Source organism: Chaetodon trifascialis, chromosome 17 (genome assembly GCF_039877785.1).
Source record: "Chaetodon trifascialis isolate fChaTrf1 chromosome 17, fChaTrf1.hap1, whole genome shotgun sequence".
Taxonomy (NCBI): domain Eukaryota; kingdom Metazoa; phylum Chordata; class Actinopteri; order Chaetodontiformes; family Chaetodontidae; genus Chaetodon; species Chaetodon trifascialis.
Genome location: NC_092072.1, coordinates 10091936 through 10109717, shown reverse-complemented (window position 1 = coordinate 10109717; position 17782 = coordinate 10091936). Strand labels below are relative to the sequence as shown.

Genomic DNA, 17782 nt, shown 5'->3' with positions numbered 1-17782 from the left:
TTACTAAAACTCATGTAAAGCACACTTGTAGCAAGTCCTAGTTGGTGTAAGTTATGGATCTGAGAATACCTCGTATTACCTGAACAGTCCATTTAACCAATCCCAGCATGTGTTAAAACTAACTTGTAGTGTATACTTACTTTCTTGTCCACAAAAGCTTGCTTATATAAACTGCATGTGTGCATGCAAGCTATGCTTTTTATACCAGTGTGACACAGAGGTTCTAATATGAGAGTTATATATGAGGTTAACGCTGTTTCTTTTACAGTGTATTCTTGCTCAGAACAGAACTCAACCACACATTCAGGTTTTAGGTTAGGTCGTGTGCATGTACGGGTTCATACTGCTGTGTCCGCTTACTCGAGTAGACCAGTTTGAATCCTTCCCCGGTACTTTCTTCATCGCTGTAAAATTCCAGCCAGAGATGGTTTGACGTGGAGATCAGCGTCAGGCCCAACATGGACGATCCCGTGAACGCTCCCAGAACGTGGGCTGTGTTGTCTTTACCATCATAAATCTGCAGCAACAGCAACAATGCAATTCATTTGAGATGCAGCGACCAGTGACGGCCAAGTTTAGCTTTCAAAGGCACGAATGGAATCTTTTGTCTTATCATCACTGATCAGTTTTAGAAACTGATGTGAGAGGAAGTCAGGAAGAATGACAGAGGAATCACCGAATGTGTGTTTACCTTGAGTATGTCCCCTTGGGCGAGATGAAAGGTTCTAGCAGAGATGTTGATGCCTTTCCCAGCCTGCACCTAGAGTAAACACGAAACCCATATTAGATTTATTGACCAACAAAGCGAACAATACGTACTCACACATTTTTGAGGACAGCTACTAACTTCTGCTATGATTTTTAAACTCCACAGAGAATAATGCGCTCAGTCAGGATGGACAGGTTTGTTACCTGGATGCTGTAGATGCACTCATGGTTGTTGTCATAGTTCATCGGATAGTTTGGTGAGAGAAGGATGCCTTCATTGTTTATAACTGAAGATCCGCACTCCGCTAATGGAAAATCCAGAAAGAAGAAGAGTTTTTTTTTTTTAAAGAGTCTTAAGAGTTTTTCTGTGATGTGAGAGCATATGGGAAGACATAATAAAGTGAAACTTTCATTGGACTGTTGATTTTCTCTTCTTAAACCTGCTCAGCGTAAACATGTGCAAAGATTTCTCCATCTCAGAGAAGATGAGTCCTTTTTCCCCGATAAATCCACGAACACCTCTAATGTGTGCTTGTGTGTATGTGTGTGCGCAATTTAATAACTGTTTTGAACAGCTGCAGAGTAAGCCATCCACTTCGATTGAGGAGAACGGGCAGGTAGTAAAATTCAGACGCTAATTTACCTAAAAATACCTGCTCTCGGCACTTCTCGCATGTGCCCTCCATCTACAGAATCTGTGTCCCTTTCCTCTCTTATTATCATCCTCTCTCTGTGTCTCTGCTGGTGTAATAGTCATATTACAGCTGTCATATCGTCAATAAATCACGCTGCTACAGTTTCCATTTAGAAAATTACCTCTCCACCCTCTCCCTCTTTCCTCTTTAACTCCCTCGCTCTTGCTCTTTCTCTGTCTCCCTCTCTATGAATAGTGCCTACTTTACCCTCCTCTGCTTCAATCAACCTTCATCTTCTGCTTCTCCCGAGTTTCCTCTTATCCACCTCTCCCTCCTGCTTCTGTCTTCTTTCCCTGAGCAAAAGCACTAAATAGAAGATAACGTCCAGAAAACAGTACTTTATGAACACAATGTTTGACCTGAAAACTACAAACACGGGCCACCAAAGCAATACTTTACTCCACCAAAGCAACCAAACAAGTGAAAGTTTACATCTCAGATACATGCAGATGAGAAAAGAACACATTGTAATGTTCACACCATTCCTTTCCTCTCCTCTTCACTACATGATTTGCACCTCATCAACACAATGCACAGGAATTAATTCCAGCAAACCGCACCACACAAAAGAACGCCGGCACGCAACACCACTCCCACCTCTTTGCATTATTAGTCTTTGCACGTTAATGACAGAGAGCCAAAGACGTAAACACTGGCCCTGCAACCGTGATGCAAGGCTGAAAATAAGACTGCGGTGTAAAATGTTCTCACCAGCGATCTAAAATTAAGAAGTTGCTGGGTATCGACATATATGTGGCTGGTTAATGTGTGTCTTTATGTAGTCCCGTGCTTCTCACAATCCTGTGGAGTGCAGCAACTTTCACTGCCATCTGTTGGCTTTTATTATCACCCTGTATTGATTCTACATCTACACCCAAATCACATCTCGTTTTACACATTTCTTTTGTACAAAGAAGCTGAAGTTATGAGCACATGGTATCGATCCTCGCGTGTGAATTCACGTTCTGAACTGGACTTATTCTAAACTGTAGAGTGACAGTCGGTAAGCCGTTCTGCGGCGCCCAGGGAACCATTGTGAGGCTGATGTCTTGGCCGAGGATAATGACTGGAGTGCTGCTATCAGACCCAATGCAGAAACACAAACACAGGCGGAGATTCACACCCATGAATGTCACACATCATTTTCTCTCTCTCTTTTGTCATTAGGGTTATTTCGAGTGTGTGTGTGTATGTGTGGGTATGGCAGTCCATCTATAAAATATCTTCAGCACATGTAAACAAAACATGGAACTCTAATATTTCACATATTTTCCCTTGAGCTCCTGCTCCTGTACATTAATTATTGATACGACACACACAGGATGTACAGATTATAAAAGGAAAAACTCTAATGGAGATGTCTTGACTGCGTTTGGGTGAATAGTTCATATTGCAGACTAATGCATGTTTTTGTTTGCTGTTTCTGAGCCTCCACTGTAGATGACAGTCTCCTTGATGTGCATCATTATGAATCAGAGCTCAATACGGACCATGAACCTACTGCAGACCTGCAGAACAACAGACTGTGTTCTGCCGCATCTGATCCTCTTTTCAGAGTAAATACATTTCCCAGTCAAGGTAGAAATATTTTAGATAAAACCTTGCCAAAACCACAACCAACCATTTAAATGTTCTTGTCCTAAAGTCTTTACTCATACAGCTCATATCATATACAGTTTGTTTACTCTGTTTGTGCCTTCCAGGTGTCTTCTTTAATAGTAAAAGTTCTGAAAGCACCCAACAACATGATGAATCCTAAAATGTTGCAGTGTAAAATAAAAAAAATCAGAGTCATATTTATGCTTGTCCTTGACTGTGAATTTCATAATTATAAGGTGTCACACAGGATTATGAACAGGCCCAAACTCTGCCCACTGGTGACTCGTCTCCTGGAAATATCACCGACATTTATTGTTCTTCCAGTAAGTGAAATGTGGCTTATATAAATGTGTGTCTGCGGAAGTCCTTTTTTTTAGTTTAGAATCTGTTATGTTCGCTGTATTACATGCAAGTTTTGGTACACAGCTTAAAAAAGAGTATTAAAACGAACGAGCTGTACATTATCTGAAAAAAAGTGTTCCGCATCCTTTACCTTTGTGTCGTGCTCTATACAGGACAAACAAACCAGTTTGGCCTTGTGTGTGAAGGTGCCCAGGTCTATAAAGGAATAAGCCTACAGAACCTCTTTCTTTTTGAATTTCACAATGTGGGCAAATGCTTCTGTGACGGCAAAGAACCTCAACACAAACACAGCAGCTGAACTTGTTTTTCTGTTTGCTGCAGGCCAGCGTTCAAAACACATTTCAAATCTTATTTGCCTGTGTTTGTGAAACAGGAGGTAACTGAGAAGGCAAAATACAGTTTCTTCACTGTCATGATAACAACGGAAGACAAACTAATTACCATTTTCTTGTGAGTTTCAGTATTCCCCAACAAAATATTTTGCAAGATTCCACACAAACAATGCTTTGTATTGCTTTGAACATGCGCACCTTACATTCGGTAAATGCTGCATGTTAAACACTTGGCAATTTAGGGTGTTGGCTGATGAAAAATCTGACTTCTAAATATTAAATGTCTTGTTTACCAGCAAAACAGGACAGGATTTTAGATAACAATTCATAAAATCAGGAGTAATGTTACCACATACCAACACATCTCGGTAGCGGAGAGCTCCACATTCTCCGCCCTCCTCCCAGACAGATTAACTCTGGCGCCCCCTCTAGGCGATATCCCATATTGCAGGAAAAAGACAAAGTGTCTCCGACACCAAAACTGTAACCGTTTCTCCTGCCGAAGCGAGGCATCCCAGGGTCCTCACATGGCTCCAAAGTATATTCTGCAGAAAATAAATTGCATCTGAATACTTAGCACATACATGAATAAACACAATGAAAACACACAACGGTTCATGCTCTGAAATCTTTGTGTGGCTAAAAAACTTGTGATGAGCAATATCAGTGAACAAAAATATATATTCAAATGCGTACTTAAATAAGAGACTTTTTGACACTCGGCAAATCTGAGTGTTGTATAAGTGTAATAACAGGAAGTGAGAGGTGATGAGATTAGAGTGTCCTCTACTAATGGTGTTACAGCAACAAATCAATACCCATCACTCTCAAAGTCCAGGAAAATCCATCCTATTATACAAAACAGAACCTCCAACATAACCAAATTAAATGCTAACAGAAAACACGCAAACACCTCACGGCCCCGATCCGTCTCATGTACAGCTGTGATAATTAGTACAGAAGTCGTGAGTCTGAGCTGACGCCGCCGTGTCCTGAAATGCACTCGCTGAATTCGTGTTTTGCATGCTACAGCAGGAGATTTATCTTCAGCGGGCTAAGACTGATGGTGTGGTGTGTATGTCAGAGTGTGCTGTGGGATGACACAGACTGTTGAGCATGTTGAGATTGGCAAGTCACATCTCTGGTGACATCTCCCATGTGTTACATTCTGACTATCAGTTTATGCCATCTGGGATGCAGTAAAACATCCTGGACTCGGATTCAAGTGCTCCTTTATTTAGAGTCAATGAGAGAGTGTTGAAAGGGCAGTCAGGCAAAGGGTTTTCTTTTATGAAATGCAGATGTAGCCTTGGACTGGACTATTAACAGAAACTGGACTATTTTGGATGAGGGTGGTGGACACGACGATGGAGCGGGAGAGCAAGTGCAATTTTTAGATATTCTCAGAAGGCCACTGTCGAGGCGGTGAGTTAATCTCCATCTTATTTCTTTCTTCTTGTGTTGTTTAATGGTGGGTTACATTCAGTTTAATGTTGTATAACCTCTCTCTTCTCATAAGCTTTTTTTTTCATGAGCTATTCCCAAGGTTTTATGGGTAGTCTTTGAGGCCAGCAGGGAAATATCTCCATTGAGAGGGAGGCTGACAGGCAAACATTCGCTCAAAACAGTAGCAGTTTTGTGTTGGGAGGCTGTGTCGTGTAGGCATATGTGAAACTGTTCACATGTGGCACAAGAAGGCACATGGCAAATGTCTGTGGAGTCAATAAAATGTACCATGGACTCCCTGTAAAGCAGCACTGACAACACAAACTACAAGCCTATTTCTGAGCTGCTGTTTAAATCTGAAGTTGTAGAAAAACCAGGAAGCTTGGATGCACATCGTATTCTTGACAATTTTCAGTCATAGCTGCTGTCAGTTGCATTCCACTGAAACAGCCCTTGTCAAAATCTCCAGCGACATCCGGATACACAGCGATGCAGGAGCTTGGTTTTGCTGGATGTTAGTGCAGCTTTTGAGACTGTTGATCACTGTGTGCTGACTGATGCATAAAGCTGACTTATGTAGGCAGCGGGTGGGTATCTCTGGGGTCACACTTGCAGACCTCTGTGACTTTGACTCGTGGCGTTCCCCAAGGGTCTCTTTTGGATCCCATTTTTTTTACGTATATGCCCTCGCTTTGTGGAGATCATTTGTACCTTTGAAGAATTACTCCCACTACAACGTTGATCCCAAAACAGTTGGGGTGCTGTACAAAACATAACTGAAACAGAATGTGCTAATTTGTTGACGCTTTTTTGACATAAACCCAATTGAAAACAGTACAAATTCGATATATTTAATGATTTGCCTCATCAACGTCATTGATTCTTGTAAATATGTGCGTAAACAGGTAAACAGGTTCATTGGTAACAGGTGATAGTATCATGATTGGCTAAGAAAGGGGCATCCTGGAAAGGCTCAGTTGCTCACAAGCGAGGATGGAGCGAGGTTCACAGACAACACTTGCCGACCTGGGGATTTGATCAAATAGATGTATGTATATATGTCTGGCCACTGTGTTAGGTCATTAATCCACTTTGACAGGGGAAGACTGAGGGAGCATAATGACTGACCACTTAACCTTAATCTATCAATTTACTGGGAACGCTCTGGTTTACGCAAGATGGCAAAATAAGTAACAAAGATGTCTATAAAACAAATGTTAGTGTAGTATGAAAGGAAGGCAAACAAACAGATGTCAAATCAACAGAATTTTCAGTTTTCAATCCCCCAAAATGAGGCACAGCAGTGACGTTTCTGCACATCTGGTCTAGTCTACGCTAGGTTGTGAAAAAAGCATTGTTGCCACAAATTGGAAGTCGAAGTAGGACTAAGACTGTGTTCAATTACTCTTTAAAGATATATTGTACCACAATTATCTAATCTCAGAGTGTTTAATCCCTCTAAAACTGATTACTGTGCTCCACTCAGACTTGTCCATATGGGAAAGGCAAGAAAATGTGTCTTGTTTGTTATGTGTTGGATCATCCATTACAAGATCCTTTTGATCACTTTCGAGTTCTGCGAGGTCAGGCATCCACCTACATGAGTGAGCCACTTCAGCCTTATATGCCAAGAAGGTCCCTGAGGTTCTCTGATCAGGCTTTGTTGGTCTTACCTCACTTCATGTTTTAGAGTGAAAAAAGGTTGTGCTTTAGTGGTTATGGCCTGTCAGACCTTATGACCTGTGGATGCTGTGGAGGCCATTAAAAAGCAGCTCGACTCTTTGTTTAGCTTCCTACACTTGTATAGTGTTTGGATTTTATGTCTGTTAGTTTTTATCTTCTTCTATTACTTCGAAGTACTCTGTGATAAGGTGCTATATAAATGAACTTAATGACATTTCTTTAGTAACTTTACTACCTGAAGTACAGCTCAGACGGATAATTTACTAGAACACATTTCAGGAGACTGTAATTGTCTTTATTCTGGTTGAAATGTTGCTTTGCTCTCTTCTGTTTAAATGGAAGCTATTATTTCACTGTGATGTCTTGGATCCCCCCTCCTAGAGTGCCCTGGCTGACTCTGTGTTGCTCCGGTATGACAGAAAAATCAACCTCTTGAATTAACTAAACGGCCCCTTGGAGTATAATTGGAGTATAATAGTATAATATGACTGTAGACAAGTAAATTACCAGAGAAAGTTATGTTGAAGCCCTCGTATGAAATGGAAAAGTCAGAGATGAATCGTAGCTGGGCTTTGAAGTTGCCATAGAGACCAGCATTGATGTTGCTAGGCAACTCGTTGCCGGTCAGGCGAGCCAGCGGTTGCAGGAAACTCCCGTTCTCGGTAACCAAGAGGTAGTCGTGTTGGTCCTCCAGATGAAAAGAATTGAACTGAAACTGGACTCCTGTTAGAGACAGACATTGACATCCTCAGTCCATCAGTGATCACAGCTGATCTGCCATTGCTAACATCATGATACATGAAACATGCTAACTTTTTTTAGTTTCACACAGACTTTTCCGCATACATGCCCTGACTACAGCCACCAATATAAGCATGAATGGGAATATACCCCTCTGAATATGCTATAAACCATAAAAAAACAGAAGTAATATAAGTTTGTGGCTGTACTATAGGAGTAGCTGCACTACACTCGTGTGTGCTACTTGCTGCTGTCTCTCTGTCTGTCTCTATTAAGGAGTGTGAATCTGTGTGTGTCTCTTGCCTTTCCCGTGGCTGACTTCAACAGTCCAGGTACAGTTGAGAGATGAAGGGTAGCTGTCTGGATAGCCGGGACTAAGGATGGTTCCCCAGGGACCTCTAACATCCCCGCCACATAGAGCTGGATAGATTGAGAGAGACAGAGTGCGAGGGAGAGGGGCAGGGGGATGTGCAGAGACAGGGGACAGAGGCAGAGAGAAGGTTAGCATCAAATTGTTGATTGTTAAAAGAGATAACGCTTCCCTCGTGGAACTTTAATACCACTTCTATAGTACAAACGCTACGAGAGAGAGAGAGAGAGAGAGAGAGAGAGAGAGAGAGAGAGAGAGAGAGAGAGAGAGAGTGCAGTAAAGAGAGTTTGAGACAGAGAGAGAGAGAAGTCCTCTTAAACTTGAGGGTAGAAAGGCCTGCATTTCCTGACAGCTACAAAATTTGTGTTGTTCTGATTTATTCCTCCCACTGTTGCACAGACATAAAATAATGACATAAATAATGTAAAATCCACCGCACACTGGAATTATAAATAATGGATTATTTTCTGTTGATATAGTTTAATGTCCCTGAAGCTATCCAGCGGCTGACAATGACTAACTGCACAGGAGATTCAAGTCATCCCTCATATATGTAGACAGAGCATAATAACGCTAAGAGATGAACTAAAACGGTGTTAATTTTTCTCTTTAGAGGAACGTATCAGTTTAATCTGCTGGTATTTAAATTATGCATGCTTGTTTTGATCTGACTCACTTTGCTTGAGTGTGTTGCACAAAGAGGACGGATCTTTAACATCTGTTGTAGGTGACAATAAGTGGCATCAGTGGCGACAGTGACCACAGTACCCTGTATGTTGAAAGTGTGACATCCACGCACATTTAGGGTTCCGCTCTGTGCAGCCGGGGTACAGAGGAGCTTTTTATAGACCTCTAAAAGCACTTTCACTTGTAAGTACACTCTGCAGTTGCAAACACATGGAGCATAAATACTCTTATGCACTAAACAATAGCGTCTCTCTCTGGCAGAACAAAACGTTCTGCTTCTGTGCTTAGCCGTAATTAGCTCAATCTTCAAGATCCATGCTGCTAATTAAAGGTCCAGTGTGGAGGATTTAGAGCCACCTGACACAACCTTGAAGTATTTATCCATACACATTTGGAGTTTTATTTTATCTGATATTGAATGTTTGCAGTCTTTCAGCATTGATAGCAATAGTAGGCTCTGTATAAAACAACTCAAAGTCAGTCAAAAATATATGTGTCTGTGTTGGGAGCCAAATGTGAAAAGAAAGTAGTGAAAAACAAAGTTACTGGAGGAATTGGAATTACTGGCTTAAATGCAAAGTTGCTAGTTACATAACAAGTGACCATCTGGACAATAAGTGGACTCTGTACCCTGTGCAATAAGTGTGGGAGAATTGAAACCTATTCGCAAGATTCTGTTGCTTTGGGATGTACAGTCTCTGAGCTCCAGCTTGTTCTGAGGCAGAAATCTGAGACATGAAGTGAAAGTCAGAAGAAAAACAATGCTATAATTTTAAGATAGTTTTCCACAACATTAATGCCATGCAAGAGCTGCTGTGGCGGGCAAGAACTATAAAATATCTTTGGTTTCTGAAAAAAATTCGATTTGAAGTGATTCAATGCAGTGATATTCAAAGCTTTGACGCAGTGCAAATGTTTCTTCAAGACTACTTAAAACATTTTGAACCTCTCAGTACAGCCTCAGGATGACCCTGCGAGTTCTGCCCATGGTTCAGCTGCGCACATTGTTATGCAGTGAGAGACCTGTGCTCGCACAGAGATGCTCAGAGTTGAGACCAGGTCTTCGGAAAAGCTTGGAAAAATCTGTTGCTCATTCCATGCATACTAATGCATGCATGTGTTGCAAGGTGCTTCATTCCTGCTCGCTCCAGTTGGTTCATCTTACAGTTGGCCGACCGGCCTGTCATTTTCTCTTACAATAAACCTATAAAATGCCATAACATTACCTCAAAAGTGCGACGGTGGCAGAGCACCTGGGAGAAGGGCAAACCTGAAAGTTCTCCTGACGTTTCCTTGGGCAGGACAATTAACCAGTTCATTGGGAGCTGAGAACCACCAACTCTGGGAACTGCAGCCCGGACTACCCTCTGTAATGATGACCTCCGCCACAGCTTCATCAAGCAGGCAAGTCAGACACTGAAAATGTGCTCAAACCACACCGGAGCATCAGTATCTTCACTCTCAGCCACTATGACTTTTACAACATCAGCATCCCTCAAAACAAGGCTGAGGAACGAGAATATTTCCAACAACACAGATGCAAGCAGGCACGTACACACACACACACACACACACACACACACACACACACACACACACACACACACACACACACACACACACACACACACACACACACACACACAGATTGTGTTTTCACACGACCTGATACACACACACTTATGCACAAAAGCTTGCATGCGCTCACACTCATAGCTCTATTAATTATTAATACTTTTCTGCCAGGAAGCTCTTAATGTTGAATGCTGAGCTATGTGAGAAGTTTGAAACACTACATTACATCTCTATCTCTGCCATTTTCTCCCTCTCTCTCTGTCCTTGTCTTTCCGTCTCTCTTCGAAATCCATCTCGCCTTTTTCTCCACCTCTATCTGTCAGCAAGGCTTTCCATCCGTTTTCTCTTCCATTTGAGTGAAGTTGGGTTGAGTGATTCCACTAAAACATCAATCTCTGGACGTCAAAAAGGCTTGATAAAGTAATTGGAACCATGTTTGATTCATTTAGATTCACACAATCGCTTAAAGAATCCTCTCGCCTGGAGTCAGGGGTAGGGTTTGATTTCTGCAACACTTTCCCCGGGCTGAGTTGGCTGCCTTTGGCGCTGTCATGCTTGAATTCATCGTGTACTAGTTGTCAATCATGAGTGCAGACCATTTCCAACCAACCACAGCAGCAAACAGTTCCTATATTTCAATGTTGAGATGGTGTGTAAACACGGTCTAATGGCATTCAGCCCGCAAATTCCAGGCAGCGTGCTTGATGTTCATATGCTCAGACTGTCTCCTCGCGGGAAACCACTGCCAATCCCGGAAAACTGTGCAATTCAAATGTGGTTAACGAGCGAATGAGCCAACAAGCCGAACCAAGCAAGCCGCCACAAAACTGATGCAGCAGTGCAGCATCTCTCCTTCCCCCCTCCTCTCCTGCTCCCCCATGATTGGAATGAGAGAGAGAGAGAGAGAGAGAGAGAGAGAACAGATCCTCTCCTCCCCTCAGCTACTCCCCACCCCCCCACCCCCCGACACTCCTTGATTTGAGAGAGAAGAGAGAGGAGGTGACAACCAACACAGGCTCTCGTCAACCTTACCTCAAACCTTCCTGTGTTCACGGTTCACACAGGAGAGGAGGTGACAGGAGGCACATGGATAAAGGCACCGCACACACACGCATGCATGCATGCGCGTGCGCACACACACACACACACACACACACACACACACACACACACACACACACACACACACACACACACACACACACACACACACACACACACACTGTACATGGCCACAGATCTCTAATCTTCTCCTCAAATCATCCCCTATCAGCCACAGCAGCCTTCACTGCAAATTGCCCCTGCGTACATCCAAGTGTGTGTGTGTGTGTGTGTGTGTGTGTGTGTGTGTGTGTGTGTGTGTGTGTGTGTGTGTGTGAGAGAGGGAGAGAGAGAGAGATTCAACCAGTGGTTTTGTCGCAGGACAACATGTTCTATGTGACTCAGCTCCCCAGGCAGGCTCCACTGCTGATATATATGCGTTTTTCAATTGGATCAACTAGTTAATTGTTTTTTTCTTTTATTAGCTTTTCCGAACTCTTTGTACTGTAAATAAACTGCCAGTGTGCAATTACTGGAAGGACAGTCATGTTGACCTTGTGTCATGTAAGTATGTGCACCCACAGGCCATACTGTGCATATTGTCTCTGCATCAACATGCTGATGAAATGTTGTGTTGATTTGAATGTGCTGCTGGTAGAGGAAGCAATCTTCTAATACATTTTTTTTCATCTGCCAATAGACGATTCAGAGCCGAGGATGGTGATGTAATATTTGATCAATGCTCAGATGTAGAGTGATGCCTACCTATAAATGGCCAGACATCTTTATACACAATGTGCTATTTTTTAAGGTATTTACCGTCACATGTAGGTAAGGGGTGGCTCCACCAGTGGTTCTTCTCACATACTAGCGGCTCCTCGTGGCTGAGTCTGTAGCCGGAATCACAACCAAACGATACTGTGGACCCAATGGAGAAATCCTGCCCGTACCGAATACCATTGACAGGAATACCAGGGTCCAGGCAGGAGTAGCTGTCCACTGTAACGCCTGAAAAAAAAAAAAAAAAAAGGATTAGATGTCTAAATGGTATTCATGTGGATAAAGACTAGATTATTATATTTAGTTTTGCTGATCTGCATAATCTAAAACTCACACACGGTTTCAAGTTTGTATCTATGCATAAACATGCTGTTTTAGTTTCTGACTTACTTTCATATAATATTTTGAAGCCAGCATTCGATCGGCTGTTATCGGTGGTGAACAGCAGATAAAGGAAGTTGCTGCTGCTGAACAGGAACTGGGGCACCTGGGTACCATTAAAGGAGCCAACCAGAGGAGACAGGAGGTTTGGCCCATCATGGATCTCCAGAAAGTCATATCCCAGCTCTGTCTGGAACCTGTGAGACAACGATATCAGAGCAACACAGTGCTATCATCGGTGGTTTTGTGTTTTTTTTTTTTGGCTTCACAAATTTTTCAAAACAATTAGGACAACACAAAACTGGGCAGGGGATCAAGCTTCATGTTCATCCCATAATACTGGATCTGTGTGCAGCATTCAAACCCAAGCTTGTCAAGGCAACAAAATGCTGTTGCTGAAACACGACGGCCAACTGGTCCTTAAAACCTGCTGAATTTCCACCGTAAAGCTTTAAAATGACGACTATTAATCTGAGACAATCAAAACCATGCAAATCATGCTTTCTGTGTATGTATCGGTTCTTATTTTTGTTTAATTGAGTGCTGCACGGAGCCAGGAAAAAAGTTTAACAGCTCTAGTCTGTCAAGGCCTCTACAAGTATGTTGAATACTGTTGAAGGCGCTTTACAATGAAATAAAGTTGAAACAGAAACTCTAACCAATGAAAAATGATTTTACAGGGGCCTCTAAAGCATTGCTTCTATCACTGGTTCACAGCTAATGGGAACACATAACATAAAGCAAAATATTACCCAGCCTTCCTGATTAATATACAACTCCCAATATTAATTACATAGCCTACGAAATTTAAGAGATAATTACCATGTTCTTGGTGAGTCCCCATAACTTTAAGTCTTGTAAATCTTTGCTTGTCAGGAGTAACTGATGGTGAGTCTAATGAATGTGCACACTTCTGCCTGTGCAGAGCCCCGATAGTCTTTATTATGTGCAAAATCAAAGATTTATGCCACCCACCTGTCAAACGTGATTTTGATGGAGCGTCCAGGTTCTGATTCAATCACCCACTCACAGCTGAGGGAATCTTTGTAGTAACCAGGCCAGCCGGGAGACAAGATAACTCCACTTGGGGCTGAATAGTGGCCTCCACACGGGGCTGGAGGAGGAGAGGGGACAGTTTTATCTCCTGCACTTTTCCTGCATATCCAACATAACAACTGCTAATTATTACAGGCTGACGTGTTGTTTTGATGTCCTATATTCATGGCCATGGCAGAGGAAGTTCTTAAGTGTATGTCTGAACTGTCCTCATCATATTCCTTTGTTTTATTTCCATTTTCATTACACCATGCTTTGGTTTGAAACCAAAGGTGAGTTTTCACGAGTGGGCAATAAAGACGTGAAGCTGAAGTTCAAGCTGATGTTTGGTGAGTGAGACCTGAAAGACAGACCTGGCTGGATTTAGTATGTAGCTTCCAGGTAGCAGTTGACATGTGGGCAACTTTAAGACAGCTTTTATTCAGTCAATATTGTTGCCTGAAAGTTGGTTTGCTGCAGCAGTAGACTGACTGCTGAGGCACAGAATTCAATAAGCATACTCTCATTTCACAATTATACTTTGGATAACTAGCTACAGTCCTCATGGAGAACTTAACTTAGTTTAGCTATTCAAATCAATTCACTTCAAATCAAATTCAAACATTAAATTGACTTTTTGGCCACTTGGAGGCAGCGCAACAGCTTGTAAACACAACACTGACAGATATGAAAGAGCTGCAGCCTCTTCACACATTTACTCTGCTGAACACACTTATGCATCATTAGATCAATTCTATTGACGTTCATTAAAAATAAAGATGATCTGTGCGCTCTCGCATTGTCCTCCATTAACAAAGCGAGAGAAACATTTAATCGGACTGGATGGCATTAAAAGCAAAGCATATACATGAACAATTACAGGAACACAAACCATCAAGAATATTCATTATCTTCATCCATAAGGATAAATGAGAGAGTTTTCAGCGGAACGTTAACGGTTATCACAAGGTTCCATTAGCCAGGAGCATTTCTGTTCCAGTCTTGTTCTAAATTTGATCTTGTTTAAAGTTTAACTTGGCGTCTGAAGTCAATTCGTTCAGGTCTGTACCTGCTGAATACAAGTACATCGATTTTCCATCCACGTATTTAAAGACACAGATTAGCTTCAAAGCATCTGAGGAAAATATTTTACCTGGAGCACAATTAACCTGACCTTTCTTTGTAACGCAGCTCTATCAACACTCACTGTGTATAAATATCTCAAGTTCATTAGATCTGGTGTTGGAGTTTTAACTAAAGCACTTATACAGTGTGACTTATTTGGCTGCATCTGAGATTAATGTGTCCAAAAAACTTTCCTACAAGCTGTCGATTAGACTTTGTGCTGATGTCACCTTGACTAATCAATACATTTATAAATGGAAATATAATACGGATTTAGTGTGAAATGGAAATGAATATGTGAAACAACTGCAGCCAAAGTGGACTGCTGTGCTCACTAATAAGCAGACTTCACTTGGAGAAAGCAGTCTTGGCTTCTTCTATCATGATAATTATATCTAAAACATTCATTTAGGTGTCATTAATTTTACATTCAGGTTAAAGGTCATCTGCATAGATTTCTTCCCACATATAGCTTACAAGAAAGAGTTTCATATTTTCAAATACCAGTACAGATAGCAGATACTCTCCACCTCCTGGGTCTTCATACTGCAGTAATGATGATGTATTGGCTGACATATTGTTCCAGAGTTAATAGTTCAATCAGCAATCTAGTCAATATTTACCTTCACATTTGGGGATGGGCCCACTCCACATGACTTTTCCTCTTTCTAACTGACAGGAGATGGTCTCGGTTCCCTGGGTTTTGATGAAACCATCCTCGCAGACCACGGAGATGGAGCTGCCAAGCTGGAAACTGTCTCCAAAACGGCGAGCGTTAATGGGAATGCCAGGGTCTGGGCACTCATTATGGCCAAATGCTGAAAAAAAAAGTTACAAGGAAACACAGATACGACGAGGAAGATATTAGAGACTAGATGCTCACAGAGAAAAAAAGAGAGACATACACAAGAAATGTTATGTAGGAGTATGAGACCAGTACTTAACGGGCACTCACAGACTACATTTAGCTCATCATTTTGATTACATTTCTGAGAACCAATCATATAGATAGATGGCTGCAGCACGACGCCTTTGTGCTCTGTGATGATGATGGAAAAAGTCTACAAATGTCTCCTGTAATCCATCAATTCTATATTCATGTCCACGTTTCTATATCTTCGCACATATGCTCATTGCTCATGCTACAGTAGATCAGCACCATGCTTGGCTTCAATATCAGCAATGTAGCTTCTGATAAAATTCATGTGAGGTTATCTGCTTTGGGATATGGTCTGGCTCATCAGATTTGAAGGCTGTGAAGTCCAGCCTTAATATTTCCATGTTTTGCCTGCTAAACCAATCCGGCTCAGGCGACGGAAAGATTTAAAAATGACAAATGCAGTGACCCAAAAAATGTTCAGAAAGTCAGATATGTATACGCAGAATGATGTGAGCTGAAATCTCGCTGTGAGGAAACTTGTGGACAGGATGCTTCAACATTTTGGGAAATGTGTCTGTTTGCCATCAACCCGTGCAGTCAGATGGGAAGATCAATATCAATTTCCATTTCTGTTTGTCTGGTATGGAGACGTGTTTAGCCTAAATTAGCTCAAAGACTGCAAGCGGGGGCAAACAGTTCGCCACTATCAAAAATAAACAAATGTTCCTTGCAACGAATCCAAAACGATCTTATTTACTGTACATGTTGTATCCCGTTGTCGAGCGAGCTCGTCGTCAATACATCTAAGAGTTGCCTGTGTTTTGATCAATTGCAAAAGTCTGCACAGCTGACAACTTTACAATGAAGACTGAACTTCTGAGATGTTAGCTGCTCTTGGTTTCTGTTTTGACACGGGTTAAAGACGCAAGGTATGATGTTTAAAAAAAGGCAACTGGGGAGTTTTTTGAAGTTTCACTTTTGACAGAACTAGGTTTCCACTCGCGTCTGGTCTTTGTGCTAAGCAGGGCTAAACACATGCCGGAGCCCTCTCTGTACTGGACGCAGAGATGACAATGATATGACTCCTCTTATCTGACTCTGGGTACGACGAAAAAAAAAGCCAAAAAGTTCCCAAAAAGCGTTCCTTTAATGCTTTGTTTCTTCTTTCTTCAGCGACCTCTATTCTTAACTGGCTCACTGGCCGCATGACCCCTCATGCATCAATGAAGTTTGTCTTTTCTGGAACATCTGTTAGTGCTGTTGAAGCCTCCAGTCTGATCTAACTTTTACCGAATTAAAAAAGCTTCTGTCTAAAATGAAACAACCCATATTTCAGGGGGGAAAATAGCACGTCTGCTCTCTCTAAGTGATTGTTGTGATGAAAATTAAGGAGAATACATTTGAATTTTAGGCCACAGAATGTGTTCAAAAATGGATGAATATACTGTTATACTCAGAATGAAACCACCTCACATCGAATGCAACCGCTACAGGTCTGTGCTGAAAGTCATACATAAAATTCATGTAGAGTCATATGAGAAATGTTGTTTTATAGCTTCAAAGCAGAACAATGCCTCAGACTCTCCTGCATTATTCTGCTGTGAAAGTATGAGTATAACCCTCGATTAGCTTCCTTTTCCTGCCATAACCATGAATCAAACTCATGTGTTAAGTCAGACTTTGGTCATTTGTAGTATATTATCAATATACTACAGCCTCACCCTGTTTTACAGCACAGCGGATAAAATGTATCATTCCTCTGTATTAAAACAGGAAAGTGGAAGAGAATGAAATAGAAAAAAATGACATACTACTGTATGTGATATTAAATCCTCGTCCTGACATGGAGTGATCAGCCTGAAACTCCAGCCGCAGTGTGTTGGTGTTGGATGTCAGATGGGAAGGACTCTCGGCTCCAGAGAACCTCCCGATGACGAGGGCATCATTTGTCTCGCCATCTTTCACCGTCAGGGAATCATAGGGTGCCTCGAGGTCAAAGTCATTAAATGCCAAGTGGATTCTGGAGCCTGGATCCGACTGGATGAGCCAGACACAGTTCATGTTGTTCCCATAGCCTTCTGGGTAATCTGGGGAGAGGACGGTTCCTGAGGGAGCTGTGAAGTTGGACATGCAAGGGACTGTGGGAGGAAGAGACGTACCAGAGTATGAACAGAGACAAACAGACAGATGGACAGACAGACGGACAGACAGAGAGGGACAGTGGGGAAGAACAAAAATTAGGAAAAGAAGGGGAGGGGAGGGAAAGAGATGAAGAGAAATAAATTTTCTGTTAAATATTCATCTCCAGAGCATCATCGGTCATCATTTGCTCCAGGCCATA

At 42.0% G+C, this 17782-nt stretch overlaps 2 protein-coding genes across 2 annotated transcripts in view; one reads left to right on the top strand and one right to left on the bottom strand.

Moving 5' to 3' along the window:
* The window catches only part of csmd3b (CUB and Sushi multiple domains 3b), a 324934-nt gene that overhangs the window by 67963 nt on the left and 239189 nt on the right, over positions 1 to 17782 (bottom strand). The window contains exons 15-25 of the mRNA XM_070985476.1: positions 17253 to 17579; positions 15185 to 15379; positions 13377 to 13515; positions 12411 to 12598; positions 12060 to 12248; positions 7871 to 7987; positions 7334 to 7549; positions 4054 to 4242; positions 913 to 1013; positions 692 to 760; positions 361 to 517 (exon numbers count right to left, since the gene is read on the bottom strand). Of these exons, the coding sequence (XP_070841577.1) occupies positions 361 to 517; positions 692 to 760; positions 913 to 1013; positions 4054 to 4242; positions 7334 to 7549; positions 7871 to 7987; positions 12060 to 12248; positions 12411 to 12598; positions 13377 to 13515; positions 15185 to 15379; positions 17253 to 17579 (1887 nt within the window). The remainder of the gene's footprint in view (positions 1 to 360; positions 518 to 691; positions 761 to 912; positions 1014 to 4053; positions 4243 to 7333; positions 7550 to 7870; positions 7988 to 12059; positions 12249 to 12410; positions 12599 to 13376; positions 13516 to 15184; positions 15380 to 17252; positions 17580 to 17782) is intronic.
* The window catches only part of LOC139346420 (zinc finger protein 516-like), a 372274-nt gene that overhangs the window by 303691 nt on the left and 50801 nt on the right, over positions 1 to 17782 (top strand). The gene's annotated exons all lie outside the window — the stretch shown is intronic.